The sequence below is a fragment of the Eptesicus fuscus genome, chromosome 11 (assembly GCF_027574615.1).
Source record: "Eptesicus fuscus isolate TK198812 chromosome 11, DD_ASM_mEF_20220401, whole genome shotgun sequence".
NCBI classification, from domain to species: domain Eukaryota; kingdom Metazoa; phylum Chordata; class Mammalia; order Chiroptera; family Vespertilionidae; genus Eptesicus; species Eptesicus fuscus.
Window position 1 is genome coordinate 30,073,590 of NC_072483.1, and position 19,144 is coordinate 30,092,733.

The 19,144-nt window shown below is 51.2% G+C and overlaps 2 protein-coding genes across 2 annotated transcripts in view; both read left to right on the forward strand.

Moving 5' to 3' along the window:
• The window catches only part of KIF5C (kinesin family member 5C), a 137,393-nt gene extending 126,596 nt beyond the window's left edge, over window positions 1-10,797 (forward strand). The window contains exons 20-25 of the mRNA XM_054723487.1: window positions 2,021-2,122; window positions 2,359-2,419; window positions 5,089-5,160; window positions 7,517-7,621; window positions 9,358-9,574; window positions 10,691-10,797. Of these exons, the coding sequence (XP_054579462.1) occupies window positions 2,021-2,122; window positions 2,359-2,419; window positions 5,089-5,160; window positions 7,517-7,621; window positions 9,358-9,574; window positions 10,691-10,797 (664 nt within the window). The remainder of the gene's footprint in view (window positions 1-2,020; window positions 2,123-2,358; window positions 2,420-5,088; window positions 5,161-7,516; window positions 7,622-9,357; window positions 9,575-10,690) is intronic.
• The window catches only part of EPC2 (enhancer of polycomb homolog 2), a 526,369-nt gene that overhangs the window by 315,578 nt on the left and 191,647 nt on the right, over window positions 1-19,144 (forward strand). The window lies entirely within an intron of this gene.

Below are 19,144 nucleotides of genomic sequence, written 5' to 3' on the forward strand. Positions count from 1 at the left end.
CCCAATCTGGAGCTGAGCCTCAGGGGGTGCTGGTGGGGCAGGTGGCAGGCGAGTCCCCCCGGAACAGGGTCATATTGGTGACTCATGCAGGCAGGCACATGTCGCAGTAGGTGGGGATACTATGAAAGTACAAAAAAAAAAAACAAAACCACAAAAAAACCCAAAGCCCTAAATTGTTCTTGGGAGTTAAGTTAAAAAATATTCCAGGCCCTGGCCAGTGTGGCTCATGTGGTTGGAGCATCGTCCTGTGTGCTGAAAGGTTGCCAGTTCGATTCCTGATCAGGGCACATACCTGGGTTTCAGGTTTGATTCCCAGTCGGGGCACGTAAGGAAGGCAACCAATCAATGTGCTCTCTCACATCGATGTTTCTCTCTTTCTCTCTCCCGTCTCCTCTCTCTCAGATCAATAACCATATCCTTGGGTGAGGATTAAAAAACACTCCAGAGAAGGCAGCTCAGCTGCCTCCTCACCCCAGCACCCGCGTGCACACAGCACAACTCCAAGGCCCCCAGTTGCACACGCACACCTCTCAGGGGCCCCTGGTGCCAGTGTCTGAGCTGTGGTTGCTTGGCGCTCGCCAGGATGGCATCCTTGCAGCTCCTCTTGGTGACGCCTCTCAAGGCCATTCTCCTGTGACGGCCAGCCATTGACGAGCCCTGCTCCCTCCTGTCCTCTCCCTCCTCCTCGCTTACCGTCCACCTCATCACACAGGTCACCACGCTGGCGGGGCCTTCAGGATCCTCTCCTGGGGGTTCTTAACGTTTTTTGCACAGTGAGCTCCTTGCTAATTTTTGAACTCTGTAGAGTAATGTTTTTAAATGCCCCCAATAAAAAGCAAGGAAAGCAAAGAAAACCAACTTTGTTGAAATACAGTCCTCTCCACTGCCACTTCCCTGCCCCCAGGTGTAGACAGAGGTTCCGTCCCCTCCCGTTTCTGTAAATGAAGAACCGTGTCTATGTGGGAAGCTCAGGGGAATGATGTACTCAGGGTCACGCTGCTAAGTAGGAATCAAACTGGAGTTAGAGTTTAATTCTCCAGCCCACTGGTCCAGATCTCCTCTCAATGTGCGCGAGCTGCTCACACACACATTTGCATTTTAAGAGAGGAGAGAGGCAGCCCGAGCAAGTGTCGGAGGTGTGATGGGCTGCACACCTCCACCTGAGGAGAGCAGGTAGAGGGCCCGCCGCGCTGGGCCACCGCCAGGCCAGCCTGCATGCTGTGCTTCTCCTCCAGGCGTCCCAGGTTCATTATCCTGATTACTCACCCTCACACTGTTCAGCTCGAGGGGAAAGAGGGAGGGAGGGAAGGCGAGAAAGAGGGAGGGTTGGAGACTGAGTTAGCAGGTGGGAACGTTTCCTGGGCCTGCTCCTTCCGGAGGGCCTCTGGGTCTTCCTCAGAGGGCGTACGATCTGCCCTGTACAGTCCTGAGGGCCACATGAAAGGGTTTGCAAGTGCTGGCTGCTGTCAGTGTCGGCCAGATGCCCCAACCAGATGGCGAGTTTCTTTTTTGCAGACACCCAAGACTCGATTTGTTTCCTCCCTCTGTCCCCCTCCGCGAGGACCTCACAGAGTGGAACTGTCACAGTGGGAGCCAGGAATTTGGATTTAGAAGATGTTTTCAGAACATGGGACCAGAGAGGAAGGGCAGGTCGAAATGGCCAAATAAAGTTCCCTGAGTGGTGCATGCTGTCTGTAGAGTTCTGACAGGCGCTCTGTCTCTGTTTCAAAATATCGGCCCTTTCCCCGTCTCATTATTTTCCCCTGGAAGCTCTTGCCCAAGCCAACTATAAATATATCCTCAAAGCCGAGTGTTTCCTGCCTCAGGCGCTCCCCAGAAATTCGTTTTCACTTGGGCAGGGAGGGAGCTGTGAAATGGCTCTCCGGTCCCTCAGAATCCTCCGGAATTGCCGCCTTTATTGCCCAGAACTAACGGGGCTGGAACAGAACCATGTCTTTAGCTGGAGGACTCGGGGTTTCAGATGGATGGAGAACATACTGCTTTTTCCTCCCCATTTCAGTTTGAATCAGAAACTGCAACTGGAACAAGAGAGGCTCAGTTCTGATTATAACAAGCTGAAGATCGAGGACCGGGAGAGGGAGATGAAGCTGGAAAAGCTCCTGTGAGTGCGCTGTACACGTTTCCTCTGTTTCCTCTCTCCCCAGCACAGCCCTGCGAAGTCTGCTTTTGTGATTCCGATACTCAGATATCTGGGCCAGGTCCGGCCAGTTTAAAGCAGACGATGGCTGTGTGTGAGTTGGTTTGTTTTGTTGATTTGTCTGCCGGTGCCAGTGGTGTCTGCGGAGATCTCTGATGCCCCCGTGGCGGTTCATGCTTCCTCTTTGTTTATTTTTTTAGGTTGCTCAATGACAAAAGGGAACAAGCCAGGGAGGACCTCAAAGGGCTGGAGGAGACGGTGGTATGTCAACCAGTTTGCCAACTCATTTTCGTCTTAAAGGCCAGATTAGTTTATGATTTGTTGAATTAATTTATTCCACAGTTTTATCTGTGCATGCCTTTAGTGTATCATTTCAGACATAAAATACGCCGTGGAAAAGTGAGAGTTGTAGAATTTATTCTATGGCTCTTGACAGAATAATTAAACATCCATCCATCCATCCATCCATCCATCCGTCCGTCCATCCGTCTGACCTTAGTACTGTAACCCTGGGACCCCTCTGTAAGAACTAAGTTGCAAATCACTGCCTGCAGCTTTATAGCTTCTGCACCCTGTGGCTTACATCCACTCAACCTTCAACAGAGATCTGTGGAGCCACCTGCTAAGGGCGGGCATTCTAGGTGCCGGGCTGCATGATGGACAACAGATACGATCCTGGCTCTCGTGAAGCGTACTGTCATCTGGAGGAGACAGACAGCAAACACTAGGCAGTAACTGATGAGCTCCACTGGACGGTTATGGAAAGCGTGGGGCACGGTTGTGGGAGGCTCCAGGAGGAGGCCCCGTTTGAGCAGGGACTTGAAGCAGTGGGCTTGGGGGTGTCGGGACAGACAGCCTTCCAGGCAGAGGCAACAGGGAGAGACGTGGCTGTGGGAAAGGGGCAGGAGGTGGCACCGAGAGGTCAAGGTCCAGTCACTCCAGGCCCGTCAGTCTGCCTGAGTGTGTGGGCCGGGCGGGGGTGGGGCCTGTGTCCAGGGGGCACTCTGAAGCCCACTGCAGGGGGCAATGCCAGAAAGGCGGTCCCTGGCACCCAGGCAGCCCTCTGGCTTTACTGGGACACTCTGTCTGGGCTTTGGGGCTGGACCCTCCTCCTGCCCTCTCGATGGGCCTCCTGTTTCCACCCTCGCTGTCCACGGTGACAGGACGCTGAGCCCTGAGCTTTCACACAAGGGCAGTGGCCTGTGCGGGGGGCGGGGAAGGTCTGAGGGGAGCAGGTCGGGGCCGGTGGGGAATGATGACGGATACGATGGAGGAAAAGCTGTTGCCAAGGAAGCTGAATGATAGTTGCCCAAGCACACGTGTGCGCAGGCGTAACTTCTAAACGGCTTGAAGGCCTTTAGCTGCTCTTGCAAACTGCTGAATTCACCGAAGACAAGCAGAGGGAACGCCACCGCACTCTGGGTTCGGTGTCACTGCACTTAGCCCCTGGAGATGCTCACCTGGCTCCGGCCGTCCCTTCTCATTTCCCTTTGATGTGGTGGCGATTCCCATGGAGAATATTTTCTGTGATTACAGTTCAGTCAATAATAAAGTGCCTGGGGTGGAGGGAGGGCGTGCCTGGGGCAGGAGTGGGGAGTCCGCCTGCCTGGGCCCTGCACCTGCCGGGAGGTGGCCACGCCTGGGACAGGTGCGATGCGCACAGTAGTCACCATGACAGACCTGTTGGCTTCCTGCGGAAAGCAATTTGCTTCCTCGGAAGAAGCAGTTGACTTCAGGTGCCTCTTATTTCAACACAGAACGGCAAAGACCTATATTAACATAGAACCTTTATTCCAAGAAACGCAGTGTTTCCATGGCTTTTTAGCTGGTCTCCCCCTGTTTTCTGTGAGCGTGAATGAGCTTCATCCCTTGACATTTTTGTCAAAGTAGGTCAACGTAGACAAACAGAAAAATAAAAATGCGAGTTTATCTTTCTTCTCCCTTATGGGAAAGTATTTTGCAAGGAACTAATCACAATACATGGAGACTTGAATGGAAGGAAGTATTTTCTGATTTTAACAAAGATCACCAGGTTCGACTCAGGCTCTTGTCTCAGCGATCAAATTCCTAAGGGTTCATTTGTAGAAAGTAATCCAAAATGAAGAAAAAATGCCCCTAAGACGTTAGTTACACTGAAAATTGTAAGAAGAACCAGCACAACAAAAGGAAACAATGAGAGCCTAACGAGGAAGGAAATGGCTGTCAGGTACGATGCATCAATACATTAATACTGGCTACTGTTTACTGAGCACCTACTGTGTGCCCAACACTGTTCTGAGTTTTAGAAAGATCATCTCATTTCATCTTGATCACAACAACTATGAAGCGGCTCCTGTTTTGTCCTCACATTACAAATAAGAAAACTGAGACACTAAGGCACAGAGAGGTTAGATACGTTGCCCGGGATCACCTGGGTGGAAAGTCTGCCTCATCCATACACTCAGGGATGCAAAGCAAACGGACCAGGGTCGGGGTGGGGGGTGGGTGTGGGTGCAGAAACATGAAGACGGTCGGTAAGGGTGGAAGGATGTGTGGCTAACTTCATTTAACCTTGTTGACATTATATATAATGTGCATGTGAGAAATTAGAGGGAAAAGGGAATGCATTCTGGTGACGTAGCCCCTAGGAATTTTGGTGAGAAAACTTGTGAATTTTTGTGGTTGAGGGAAAGAAAGGTTCCAGTTAGAACACAGCAAGTGAGCCGGCATTGCTCTAGTCTGTGGTTCACTGTGCGAGTTCCCAGTGTCTGCACCGTGGGGTGCTGCGGAGATAACGCCAGGTCAGTGGGGTGGGCGTGTGTGGTGGGCAAGTCAGAGGAGGTGCAGGGACACCGCGGCCGACCGTGGGCTTGCAGAGCGGCGGCCTGGAGCCGGTGTGCTCTACGTCAGCGCGTCCCCACTCACGTGGCTTCTTCCAACTTCTCTTCTAGTCTCGGGAACTGCAGACGCTGCACAACCTCCGCAAGCTCTTCGTCCAGGACCTGACTGCCCGGGTTAAAAAGGTGAGTTCTGCTTTGTGTGAACGGGACCGAGAAGAAAAGATGCCGAGAGGATCCTTTTCAGATGAAATATCATTGCTTAAATTGGGGCTGGTTATGCTTAAACATTAACTACGTCATGGCAGTGGGTGTTATTAAAAGAATGTGCTAGAGGCAGAAATCACTTGGGAACGCTTTGCCATCTGATTTTTCCTCCTTAGTAGCAGGAAGTTGTAATCCTTTCCCTGGCCTTCATTTCAAGCGAGCGCCTGTTTATCTGGCTGCGGTGGAAAGCCATGGTCAGACCGCAGGGACAGCGCAGAGGGCCTCGGACGCCTGCTGGGCAGTGCCAGACGCCCGGAGGAGGCGGAGGCCCCTGGGGGCCTGGTCAGAGTGTCTAAAGCACCGTAACACCCGGTGTCTCATGTGCTCTTCGCAGCAACCACGTACGTGGTGCTTAGTGTTCTGAGTTGCAGATGTGGAGGTAGGCTCAGAGGTTAAATGCCTCACCCAAGATTGCACAGCTGGGGAGAGCCAGAGCAGGACTGGAATGCACGTCTGTGCACCTTCTGAGTCTGAGCTTTGGTCCTCGTGCCACACCCTATGATCTCGGGGAGTTGCCACATGGAGAACTCCAAGAGCAACTGAAGAGGTTTAAGCAGGGAGGAGAGTGGAAGCAGCAATGGGGCTATTCTTTAAGATGTTTAAAAGCGATGGACAAGGGGCCATGGGCCATATCCAGAGGCCTCATAGGATGGAAGGAAGCTATACTGAAGAAAGTGTGTGCATACATGTGCCTGTGCAGGCACATGTGTGCGTGTATGTGTGCATGCATGTCTCTGTGAAGGAGCCAAGGGAAAGAAGTGAAATACATAGAGAAGAGGAGGTCATTGGTAGAGTCCGAATTCTTAGCATAGATGGATGTGTTAAGGGGAAGGGACACATTCTCCCAGAGGGAAGTGGAGAAGCCACAGTGGAGACATTCGCAGGAAGTAGTAACAGTAGAAAGCGATGCCCTGACAGCTTTGATCTCAGTTCATGTGGAGGCTCTGTCCTCAGTGTCAGTGCAGAAGGAGGAGCGTGGGGAGGCAAGGAGACTAGGGAAGGCTCAGGCAGCTGCGGGGGAGTTTGCCAGGAGGAGGGACAGGACTGCTGAGCAGCGGTGTGAGTGTCCAGCTGAGTGTCAGAGCAGGCATTGGCTGTGGCTCTGACAGCATGGCTCTAGTGAGTTTGGAAGCCTGGAAATAAAAATAAAGAAAAGCGGGTAGAGGATGATGGGAGATTTCAGGGCCTGAATGGCAGTGGTCAGGCAGGTAGGTAGAGACCACAGTCATCAGACTAGAAATGGCGATAGGACCTGGGCCAGGTGTGGGAGAGAGGTCAGAGCAGAGGTGATGGAGAGGGAGACGAGAGGTCGCCACAAGAGCTTAAGAGACTCAGTCCGAGGGAGGAGGTGGTCTGAGGGAGGGTAAAGCTTGAGATCAGACCTCCCTGATTTCATGCTATAAATGTCGAGGAAGAAGCAGAGGTTCTCTCAGTGTGGTCATCAGCCAGCAGCGTCAGCATCGCCTGGGAACTTGCTGGATGAGCAAATTCTCAGACCCACCCAAGACTCGGTCCACTGAACCAGAGGCTGGGCTGGGGCCAGCAGTCTGGGTTCCAGCAAATCCTCCTTCAGCTTCAGACTGAGGACACCCAGGTCTGGGATGTGCTCAGAAGAGGCTCTGTCATCAGGCGAAGCAAGCACACTCTTCCGTTTCGTGTTCGCACGCGTGTTTCCTAACCTGTCTGGCTGCTCAGCGTGGCGCTGCCAGCAGGGCCCTGTTTTTGCCAGTCTCACGTTCTGGTCATTTAAGAGCTCGGATGCAGTAGTGACTCGTTGGAGGGGAATTCATTAAGGAAGTTTATGGAAGTGGAAGCTGAAGGGACAGCAGAGGCCGCCAAGACCTCCCCCTGGGCATGGACACTTGCCCAGCTGCGATGTTTGAAATCAGCGTTGGGTCTTGGGTTTATGTTTCCACATTGGTTCTTCTTAATGAGTTTTCGGGAGAATGCCATGCGAGACACTTTGGAAAAGAAAAGTATTTATCTACCTGCAAAGGAGAAGTCTGTATCACAGAGAATTAATCTGTGTCTTTCAAGAGCAGATTTGAAGTTGTTTTCCAGACCTCTAAAAAATAACACTTTGACACCAACCAAGGAACTAATTTGAGAGGCTGTTGAGTCTAAACTTTTAGAACCTCTGCCGGTTTTCATTTTCAGAACAGCCTTCAGGGACTGGGAGTTTTGAAAGGGAGATTTAGAAAGTCTGGCCTGCACTAAGCTGGGCAGAGGGTGGGCAGTGCCAGGCCCGTCTCGCTGACCCTGGCTGTTGATGCAGAGTGTGGAGCTGGACAGCGACGATGGCGGGGGCAGCGCCGCCCAGAAGCAGAAAATCTCCTTCCTGGAGAATAACCTGGAGCAGCTCACGAAGGTCCACAAACAGGTAGGGAGCTGTGCCGGTGCCTCCGCCGCCCTCTCCCCGGGGGAGCCCGCTGCGTGGGGCCACCCTGCAGGCGAGGCCCTGACAGCTGAAGAGCCAGAAGGCCCGTGAAGCCCCTCCGTCCTCCGTGGCTTCCCTTATGTCTAAGATACTGTATTTCATCAAAGCCAATGTGAGGAGTTGAGGTCGAGCTCTCTGGGTGTGGGGAGTGGGATGTTCAGTTCTGTCTTTCCCCGCCACCTGCAGCCCCGGCCTCGGTCCCCATCGGGCTGTGGTGTCTCCCGGGATGCCCCAAAGCTCCACGGAAGGCAAAGCGGGCACCGCCCAGCCGGTCCGGGCCGGTTGCTTTCACAGACTGGGAGGCGGGCTGGCCCAGGGCGGGGAGCTGGGGGCAGCACTGGCCCCTCTGCCCTGTTGCTGTCGCTTGGGCACCCTCTCAGGTCCTTGCAATGCCCTGAGTCCGCCTGGAGTCGCCGAGAGCAATGGTGATTTAGGGCTTAGCTGCCTCCTTTCTGTCGAATGCTGGAATATTGCTGCCGTGTTCCCTAAATCCTAAGGACTGGGACATGATGGAGGGGCCACATGGCCGAGGGGATGTCATTCCTCTTGGACTTGTGACGTCCTCTTCACCAGTACTGATGACGTCATTTTTCCTCAGAGGGAGGACCGCAGGTTCCGTGTGGCTGGTGTTACTGAAACAAGTTATTATTATTTTTTTATTTTTTTTAAAAAATATATTTTATTGATTTTTTACAGAGAGGAAGAGAGAGAGGGATAGAGAGTTAGAAACATCGATCAGCTGCCTCCTGCACGCCCCCTACTGGGGATGTGCCCGCAAGCAAGGTACATGCCCTTGACCGGAATCGAACCTGGGACCCTTCAGTCCGCAGGCCGACGCTCTATCCACTGAGCCAAACCGGTTTCGGCTGAAACAAGTTATTGACAGAAATACAAGTAAACGCTGTCAGGGAGCAGGGCTCCGACCTTCATCAGTGTTTCCACTTATGGACTCAATGGATGTTTACTAAAGCCCCGCTCTCTGGCAGCCCCAGCACGGGCGCTGGGCATACACGGTGACAACTTCTTCTGGCACATTCCGATGTTCACAGCTTTTTTTATCCACTTGGATCGCCATGTTGGTCCTACTCTGTCCCTTTTTATAGATGAGAAGCCCTGGTGGTCCAGTGACTTACACCGGTTACACGGCCAGGGAGTGATAGAGCGTAGGCCCAGGGTGAGCCTGTTGCTTCTGAATCGAGTGTCTTCAGCGATGAAAGAAAGAGCAGTCCCCCCGGGCTGCCTGTGAGCCTCGGGATGTGTTGCAGAGCAGGTCCCAGCCTCACGCTGCTGTGGACGGTGGGTCCTGGTGGAAGGAGGCCTGCGAGGGCCTAACTCACGCCCTCCACGGAGCCCTTTGCTGTGCATTTCTCAGCTTTCACGTCGGAGCACTGCTTTCTCACAGGAGAGGGGGAGCAAACCCTGCCCGAGCCTGAGTTCCCTGCGGCGGGAACTGGCTTTAATAAGACCCTGGCACCTGTGGATCGTGTAGTTAGTAATTCCATCCCTTTGCTCTTCCCAGAGGTTATGGTCATGTGGACTCTCTGCCCGGCAGGGGTGGTCGCTCAGCTGCAGAGTCTGCTTCTAGCTGCTCTCCTGTCACAGTCTTTGTCCCCCGAGGTGGGTGCTCCCCTTGCTGGCCCGGTTTCTCCCTGGTAACTGCCCCTTCCCCTCCACCCCAGCTGGTCCGGGACAACGCCGACCTGCGCTGTGAGCTGCCCAAGCTGGAGAAGCGGCTGCGGGCCACGGCCGAGCGCGTCAAGGCCCTGGAGAGCGCGCTGAAGGAGGCCAAGGAGAACGCCATGCGGGACCGCAAGCGCTACCAGCAGGAGGTGGATCGCATCAAGGAGGCCGTGCGCGCCAAGAACATGGCCCGGAGGGCCCACTCGGCCCAGATTGGTACGTGCCTCTCACCTGGGCCCTTGCTAAAGGCGAGGTCTCCACCGGCCGGGAGCCCTGGGGCTCTGAGGCCACCTGGCAGTTGCTCTGGAACAGGCGGTCAGGCTTGCAGGACCCAGGCCGCTGCGCCTCCCGGCACCTGCGCCCATCCTGGAGGAGGGGGTGTCCTTACACTGAGATCCCAGGGTACATTGTGGTCTTCAGAATGGCTGAGCTGAGAGGCCAGCTGGCCTGGGCTGTAGGCAGAAGTGTTGGGCTGTAAAAGGATACGCTGTCAGATATACCAGCATACACAGCTATTTCTCAGCGAGGCCTGAAGGCCCCTGTCCTGGGTGGAACCACGAGGAGTAGGGAGCCAGGGGCCTCAGCAGAGCTGCTTGCAGATGCAGGTCCTGGCTCCCAGGCCTGGCGACAGTGAGCTCCTGGTTCTAAACGCAAGGCCTGGGTTGGGGCATTCTCCCCACACAGGGAAGGAGTGTAGCTGCTAAGTCATGGTCCCAGGTTAGAGCTGTAGGAATAAACGGGATTTAGGGATGATCTCTGGAGGGCTTTTTAGAAAACTGAAGCATCTCCAACAGCATGTCCTGTTATTGCCCATCAGGTAGTGCTGTGCAGAGGTTTTCCAACCAGCACCTTCGTGTTTCTAGTTCTCAGGTTATACTTTAGATGAGTGGCTCATTGGATTTTTCACCCTTTGCATTTATTGTATTTCATACTCTTAGAAAACCTACTGAAAACGACGGACCCTCTCCCTAGAAAAGTGATAGCAGGCAGAATTCCGCATCCAACTTCAGGGGTTCCACAGATGCCCTGGGAACCCCTGGGGACCTGTGTGTCGGCCTCAGACCAAAACTGAAAGTCCTTTGTTCCTAACTTTCCTCAATCTGAATAAAAATGATTGCTGCGTAAGTTCTTTGTGTCTCCTAAACGCTGGGTGTCCTGGGTTAGCTCACTGCACTCAGAGGAGGGCAAACCTGCTAGAGACTCTGGTGGCTGAGAACGGTGATGTGGACAAGAATTCTGCCTTGGTTTTCACCTGTGGCCTGGGGGCATCTGGGCGTGGCTCTTTGAGTCCCTTCTGACTGCCTCTTCTCTCCTTTCTGTTGGTTGGCACAGCCAAGCCCATCCGCCCCGGACACTACCCAGCATCATCTCCAACAGCCGTTCACGCCATCCGAGGGGGAGGAGGCGGCTCATCGAACTCCACTCACTACCAGAAATAAGTAAGTCAGCCCTGGTGCTGGGTGGCTTCTGTCTGGGGCAGAGCCCTGCCCCTGCCTGGCTTCCTCCCACGTGTGTGTGGACCTGCAGCAGACAGGAGACAGCTCTGCTCCCACAGGCCCTGGGGTCCAGGTATCAGGGACCGAGGCCTATCCTCAACTCAATCTAGTGCCCCGGGGTCTTTAGCTGGGCCTCTGGCGCCGGATCCCCCAGAGGCAGGCGAGGGTGTGGTGAATGAGTCACCGGAGCTTTTGTCTGTGGGACTCCCCGCCGGAGCTGGCATCCAAAAGGGCATTACCCGTTTGTCAACTGCTTTTACCCAGAACAGACAGACATGGGTGATTAAGTCTCAGGAACTGAATATAAAGCAAGAGCCAGATAATGAAAGTCATATTTTTACAGTTACTATCTGAACTCAACAAATGGAGTGTTTAAGAATTATGCTAATTTATATCTAGGTGGGTCCAGGCCAGTTTTTCCTTTGAGATAGTGGGCTGTAAACTTCTCTTTCCACAACCCACATGCCCAGTATTGTTCTATAGCAAAAAAAGTGTGTGTGTGTGTGTGTGGTGGGGGGGGGGGGGTAGGTAATATACTTTGGAAGAGAGAAAAGAGCACAAGCCTGTCCTTTTGTACGTTGAGGTGGAGAAAAGGGGCTGCTGGTTAGTAGGACAGACAACTGGGGGCCAGAAAACTGACTTTGGACCAGTAACGTGTGGAAGGGAGGAGGTGGCTCCGAATGCTGGCCTTGACCTCTGAGCCCTCACTGAGGAAGCTAGTGTGCAAGAGGGCGGGTTTGCACAGCAAACCTCAGTGACCAGGACCTCAGGAGAGCAGCAGCTCCTAAGTCCTTTTTGTAGCAGGTAAGGACGGTGAACGGAAGGAGGCTGGAGCCCTCACTCAGGGGAGATGACGGCATTGCTCAGGCTCAGACTAAAACTTCCAAGGAGGAAGCTTGGCGCCTACTACTTACTCGGGGCAGTGACGCACCCAGCTAAACAACCACCTTTCCAGCCTCCCTTGCAGCTAGGCATGGCCGTGTGCCTCAGTCCTACCAGTGGGATGTGGGCATCAGGACTGTATGGGACTCAGTGTCAGGTCCTCTGCTTCCTTCAAGTTATTTTCCCTCAGAGTTGGTGTCCTCTTCTGTGGAGGCGGGGAGTCCTTTCCCTGGGCCATTGCCATTGATGTGAGGACTAACTGAGGTCATGCTTCTAAGCTGCTTGGCATGTAACAAGTGCTCAATGAAAACGCCAGCTTCTAATATTCAGGAGCAGTGCAGTACTGGGTACGTAGTAGGTAGTTGGCAAATGTTGGTATATAATCTCCTTTATTTCACACAGTTGTTACAAAATAATTTTTAGTCTCTATAGCAGTGGCTTATAACCACTGAGTGCGGAAGGCCCATGTCTGAGTAGCCTGTTTGCTGCTACGAGCAAAGAAGTTTTAAAGATACAGTCATTTATCTGAAAGTCATGAACAAGAACATTGACTTTATTTTTCTTTTAAAAAAATATATTTTTATTCATTTCAGAGAGATAGAAACATTAATGATGAGAGAGAGTCATCGATTGGCTGCCTCCTGCACCCCCCTCACACCTTCCCCCTACTGGGGATTGAGCCCGCAACCCAGGCATGTGCCCTAACCGGAATTGAACCATGACCTCCTGGTTGATGGGTCAACGGTTCAACCACTGAGCCACATCAGCCGGGCAAGAACATTGACTATTTTTAAGGAAAGAATATTTGTAAGAAAAGACTAGCATTTGTCAGTAGAGGTTTAAAAAAAAAGGATAATATCCAATGGAGTGGAGAATTATAACTGGAAGTGAGAAAATGCTAAGTCATTTTTAAAGAAATCATTGGAAATATGAAATTCGTTGTTTAGATGAGCTCACATTGCGATGGCCTTTCGGATCCTTGGGATTCTTGCTCTGAAACGTGTGTGCGCTGGCTGGAGTGATTTCACCTGCTCCCTCTTCCCAGCCCTGTGGGGCCAGAACAGCACGTGGATGGCTCTCCGGTATCTCTGGGAATTTCTTCTGCTTCATGTTAGGGTTCAAGAACTAGAATCACAATAAGTATTTTGGTTGATTTTCAAGGTTTCAGAGGAACTGCAGATGTAGAAATCAAGGTATAGAAAACAAAAGAACCCAGGGTAATGCTGGCTTTTATCTAATCAAACTTAGATCTCGGGGACGAGGAACCTCTTTTTCAGACCAAAAGCTGGACATGGGCAGTCCATGCGGCAAGTTAAGGACATGGGACATGGCCATGTGGGTTCCAAGCCTGGCCTTGACTTTACTCCTATGTGACATTGAGGCTGATGTTTTTTCAGCCTCAGTGTCCTCATCCAAAGAATGGTAATGGGCATAGAGAGCCTGCTCTGTTCTTGGTTTAACAGTGAGTGAGACACAGAGGGCTCTGTGCGTGTGTAGTGATATGCTTGTTTGAGGAGACACAGCACATAAACAAGGTAACTTCAAATAGTGGTTATTGCACTGAAGAAAGTAAAGAACAGGGTAATAGAATAGAGGATGCTTATGTAGAAAGAGGGGCCGACATTTGAGCTGAGAACTGAATGATGAAAAGCCAGCCACCCAGTGGCCTGGGGCAGAGCGACACAGACACTCGTGGAAGGTGGGAGAGACTGGCATATCAGGAGCCAAGGAAGGCTGATCGAGCTAAAGCCCAGAGAACAGTGGAGACCATCTTAATTCGGGCTGTTGGGAAGGGAGGTGGGGACTGGATAAATGAGGCTTTGAGGCTCCGGTGAGCAGTTTAGAGTGGAATCTATGTGTGTGGGACTTTGGGATGGAAATGGTGGGACCTGGTTCAGGATAGGAAAGGGCCGCCATGGGCTGGGCTTCGGAGAAAGGATGGGGGCCTGAGAGTCACAGCGGGGGCTTTCCTAGCGGCTGTGGCTGCTGTCCACTTGGAAGGGGGTAGCGTTGAGCCGATGTGGTGGCAGCAAGTGCTTAGAGTCAGCCCGTGTGTGAGAGCTGAGGGGGGAGGGGAGAGGGCTGTATGGTGGAACTCGAAGTTGGTTCCCAGGTTTGGGCGCTAGCAACCAGGTGAATGTTACCTTTAGCATGACTGGGGAAATAGGGTGATCAGCAGTTTTTGTGGAAAAACTGAAAGTTTGACTTTCATCATCCTGATGAGGAGATGCCTCTTAGACATCAACCCAGCTCACTGTCCACGTGGGTGTGTTGAGTAGGCTGTTGGATTGGTGAGTCTGCAGCTGAGGAGAAAAGTCAGGGTTGAGGTGGTGGAGAGTGTGTGTAAGGCAGTAGGTCTGGAGGAGGTAACACGGAGGAAGCGTGGACAGAGACAGAGGGCTGGGGGAGTTAGGCCCCGGGGACCTATGGGAAAAGGTAGGTGGCACCGCCAAAGGGGTCAGAGGAGAATGTGAGGTCAAGTGAACACCCAGTTTTTATAAAAAGGTGGTCACGTGTGTCAAAGGCTGCTCAGAGCTGGAGGAAGATGATGACGGAGACTGGATGGTTGGTGAAAGTCAGAGGGAGGTGACCTTGAGCTGCTCAGCAGTGGGGGATGCGGCCCAATTAGCTTGGACTACAGAGGGGGATGGTGGGGAGTCCAGTCAGCAACTGCACCAGTTTCAAGTTTTACTTTTCATTTTCTAAAATATATTTTTATTGATTTCAGAGAGGAAGGGAGAGGGAGAGAGAGAGAGAGAAGCATCAGTGATGAGAATCATTGATCAGCTGCCTCCTGCACGCCCCACACTGGGGATCGAGCCCGAAATTCCGGCATGTGCCCTGACCTGGAATCCTACCAGGACCTCCTGGTTCATAGGTCAAAGCTCAACCACTGAGCCATGCTGGCCAGGCAAGTTTTATTTGAATGGGCAGAGGAATGGAGGATATGGGGTTAAAGAAGGGGTTTGCATTTCTTTTTTAAGATGGGAGCTATTACAGCTTATCTGTATGTGGATGGTGTTGATTCAGCTGCGAGGGGACATGGATAATGTAGGAGAATGACAGGTACAGTGTATTGGGTCCAGAGCAGAGTGACACGCACCCAAGGTGCTGGATAGGGCGCACAGGGAGGTAAAAGGGCTCTCTGTTCTTGCAGGTAAGCCAGGATATCAGCTGAGAGGGAGGCGGGAGTTGCAGCCTGGAGAAGAGGTGTGAGATAGGCCTGTCAGGCATTATTCGAGGCCCCACATTAATGAGGCAGCACTTGAATACTTGTCTAGCTCCCTGGTTCTGAGGGCCCTGGAGTTGTTTTCCTTTCCTTTCTGGCCATGCTTTAGCAAGCCAGTGGGCACTTGTTCAAATGTGTCCACCAGGTGGCGCAAGTGGGGCATTGCTGAAAACGCTGTTTTCTGAAAGATTTTGTGGCAGAATGGTGTTCTTTTGGTTCTATATTTGGACCATTATTTCTCAAACTTGAATAGTAAATAGAGTACTTTTAAAGAAATAAAATTCTCACACAGCCCCTGGAGTTTAAGTTACTTTAGTACTCCATGTAAATATTTAAAGCACTATACACTCCCTATACTTACAGATCTTACACAACTGTCAAGTCAAAACAAATGTAGAAGTTATATTAAAATGAAACCACAAATCAAAACTCTAAATCACCAATGTTAATATAATTGAAAGAAAGATGATCCTGCTGAGCATGAAGAGCCAGGTGCAGTGCGGTGACTTTTAGTGTGTGTCACGCCTGTACTGCTTCCGTGTGTCATGACGTGACTCAACTCTTCCACCCCCTTCCACTGTTAAAGCCACCGCAGAATCAGAGCATGCCTGCAGGTCATTCTGTCTTCCGGGGCTGGAACACATCGTTTTCCCACAGAGTGCAGCTCTTCCCCCTTTAGATGAAGACAGTGGAAGTCATGAGGAGTAGCACCCACTTGGGCAGAGCAGAGGGCGAGTGTGGGCTTGCACAGGATGCCGGCCACAAGGCGGTCGGCGGGGCCATCTGCAGTAGCACACAGCAATGCTTCAGATTTCTGTGGTAAGAAAAACACAGAAGTGAAAATATTGTAAAATTAACCAAAGACCCAGGATGCCTCTCACAGTGCTGATGTAGAGGAAGAGCCTGATTTGAGGCCTGCACTTTTATTAAAACCATACATATTAAGTCTAGAAACCATGTCCTAGTTAATAAAGTTTTGATAAACTTCTATCAACGTTTATTTGGTAAAATCACAGCAGTAGAGCCAGAAGGGACCCATTGGGGCTCTTCTAGGACATTTGCAGAAGCAATTCGCATTTGTAGATGGTGTTTTTCATGTTTTGAGGCATAAAGAAAACAGCCCTGGAAAAGGACTGCTGTGGTTTATAGCAGGGTCACCCAGGGGGCGTGACTACAAAGAGCCATTGGAGGAGCCTGGTTGTGCCGCTATGACCCACGTCTCTGATTTGTGTGCCTTTCCCAGGACCAGTGACAGTCACTACAGGTAGCTCTGTCTGCTTCAGGTATCACTGCTTCAGGCCTTTATTATGAACTAAGGGCCCAGTGCATGGATTCATGCACATTGAAAGGAAATTAATTAGAAGAAATATTTTAATATTGCTATCTGCCCTTTCTTTATAATAGAAGTGTCAACCAAATTCGTGATCGACAATGACAGATGGAAACACACGCATGTGATTGGCAACAGTGAGAGCTTTATATGTATCGTGCATGAGCGAGTAACTTAGCCATATATATATATAGATACTAGAGGCTCAGTGCACGAAATTCGCGCACTGATAGGGTGCCTAGTGGCTGCCAGCTGCCAGCCAGTGCCTCCCTCCCTTCCCCCGGTTGCCTGCCACCACCGCCAGCTGGGGCCTCTCTCCCTTCCCCCAGCCAGTCCCGCCCCCTGGTCAAACTCCTGGATGAACTCCCCGTCAAGGGGACAATTAGCATACTACACTTTTATTATACAGTAGGTCCTCAGGTTACATAGGTCAGAGATCCGTTCCTATGGTGCAACGTAATGCGATTTTCGCCGTAAGTCAAAATCCACCTACATAAGCACCTACGTCACTCATATGGAGCACATACACAGCAGTAATGAAGTGAAATAGTAAAATAAAATTAAAAGAAAGATAACAATTCCTGACCTTGTGGTAAATAAATAATAAAAAACATAAGGCACATATGTACATACGTCGAAATGTTGGAACTTTTTTTTTTATATAAATAAATGGGAGATGGCGACGTAACTATGAAACAACCTATGTTGAGTCCAGCGTAACCTGAGGACTGTCTGTATAGGACAAACTTGCTTAATTAGACCTGCTTTCTGATGTAGCTAAACTTTTTCCAGTCCACTGAAGCACCCCAACTTCTCTTTCAGGTAATTGTCAGCAACATAGCAGAAAATATCAACATGAAGCAGATTATTATTGTAGATCATGCAGGGAGAACAAAGGGTAAAATATTTAACTGCAGCAGTGTTTGACTATTTTCTGCACAGTTGAGAAAACCTGAAGTCATTTTCAAGGTCCACCATTTCTTCTTTTCAGTTGGGTCAAGTTTCTAAGCTTTCCAAATCTCTGTTTTCCAGCTAATGAAAAGAAAATAGGATTCCAGAGAGTCTCCTATCTACCTACTCTAGGACTTCTGTGAGGATCAAATGAGATGAGGCACGGGAAAATGCTTCACAGACATTTGGTTAAAGTGTAAAGTGTTTGCACCTGGCTATAAAGCAAGTCATGTTCCTGAGCTGAAGAAACTTCAAGGAGGCTAGTTGCTAGGGAGAGGAAGCTGGGTGTTGCTGCGTGACGTCATTATCTGGCGCCTACAGCCACCATTTCTGGGCTGGATTGGGCTGGGCTGTGGGCTGCATTTTGCGCCATGGGGTCCTGACAGTGTCAGCTGCGATTTTGTGAGCTGTCACTCCTGGGTGGTGGTGGGGCCTGTGTCCCACTTGGGGGAAGCTGAGGGTTGCTTTGTTGGTGCCAGGTCTGCGGTGCTGTTTCTCTGTAAATGGCCAGTGTGCGTCACAGCAGCTTCTGCATTGAGCATCTGCCCCCTGGTGGTCAGTGCACATCATAGTGACCTGTTGGATGGTCAGACACTTAGCATATTAGCCTTTTACATATATATAGTTATACGTTTTTGTTAATAAAAGTAATGTCTTTAACTTCTTACATGATGGGATGAAGCAGACACATAGCAAAGATCTGTGGGCCTTTGCTGCCCCACCAGTCAGCTGTGACCAAGGGCCTGAGATCTTGGACCCTGTGTGGCCCGTGTGCCTGCTCCGGGATCTTTAGCCTGTCACACTTGGCCCAGACTTGGGAATGTGCAAATGACTTTCTACTACAAAAAGTCTTGTCACAGTAAGCTGTACCCTTAGAGGGAAATTCTAAGGGTACGTTTTCTAGCCTAGCATTAAACCTCAGATTTCCTGTGCTTTGAATGCCCCCGCCATTTCCCCACATTCACTACCCACTACTAAAGCCCACTTGAGCCTCTGGCTCTATTTTCTTTGAACTGAGACAGTTCCAATTTCTCTGAACCCCCACTCCACAGGCAGAATGGGGTTCTCTCTAAGCCCCTGACTGCTGGAGCAACAAGGCCCTTCCTATTTGGTCCTTGGTAAATCCTCAGGTTCAGGCCGAGCTTCCCAAGCTGGCACTTACTCACTTACACTCTATTCACTTTTCTGACTCCATCTGCCTTTTCTTGTTACTCATGTCTCTGTTCAAGATACCTGGATCCAACCTATCTTGTGCCATTGTTAGGGTTCACCTTGACCTTTCTCCTGGTTTTGACACTCAATCACAAGTTTAAAATCTACACTAATAAAAGAGAAACATGCAAATTGACCATCACTCTGCTACACCCACCAGCCAATCAGGAGGGGATATGCAAATTAAAAGGACAAAGATGGTGGCTGCCCAGCTGCTCCAGGCATGGAGTGGCCGGGCGGGGCAGGATGCCTGCTATGAGAGGGAGGGCGGGGGGGCGAAGGGATCTACAGGAGTGGCACTCTGGCCACAGCGAAGACGAAGACTGCAGACTCGGGAGTCTGCAGTGAAGATGAAGATGGCAGACTCCGGCTGAGTCTGCAGTGAGGATGGCAGACTTTGGCCGGAGTCTGCAGCAAAGATGGCAGACTCCGGCTGGAGTGAAGACGAAGACTGCAGACTCTGGAGTCTGTAGTGAAGACAAAGATGGCAGACTCTGGCCGGAGCGAAGGCCTGGGTCCCAGGCGCCAGCGGAAAACCGGTGCTGGAAGCCAAAGGAAGGAAGGTCTATTGCACGAATCTCTTCGTGCAACGGGCCTCTAGTATTATATATAAATATTAGATGCACCAGGTGACCTGCCCACAGCAGAAATGGGTTCACTGCACATATGCAGGGTAGGCAGGGACT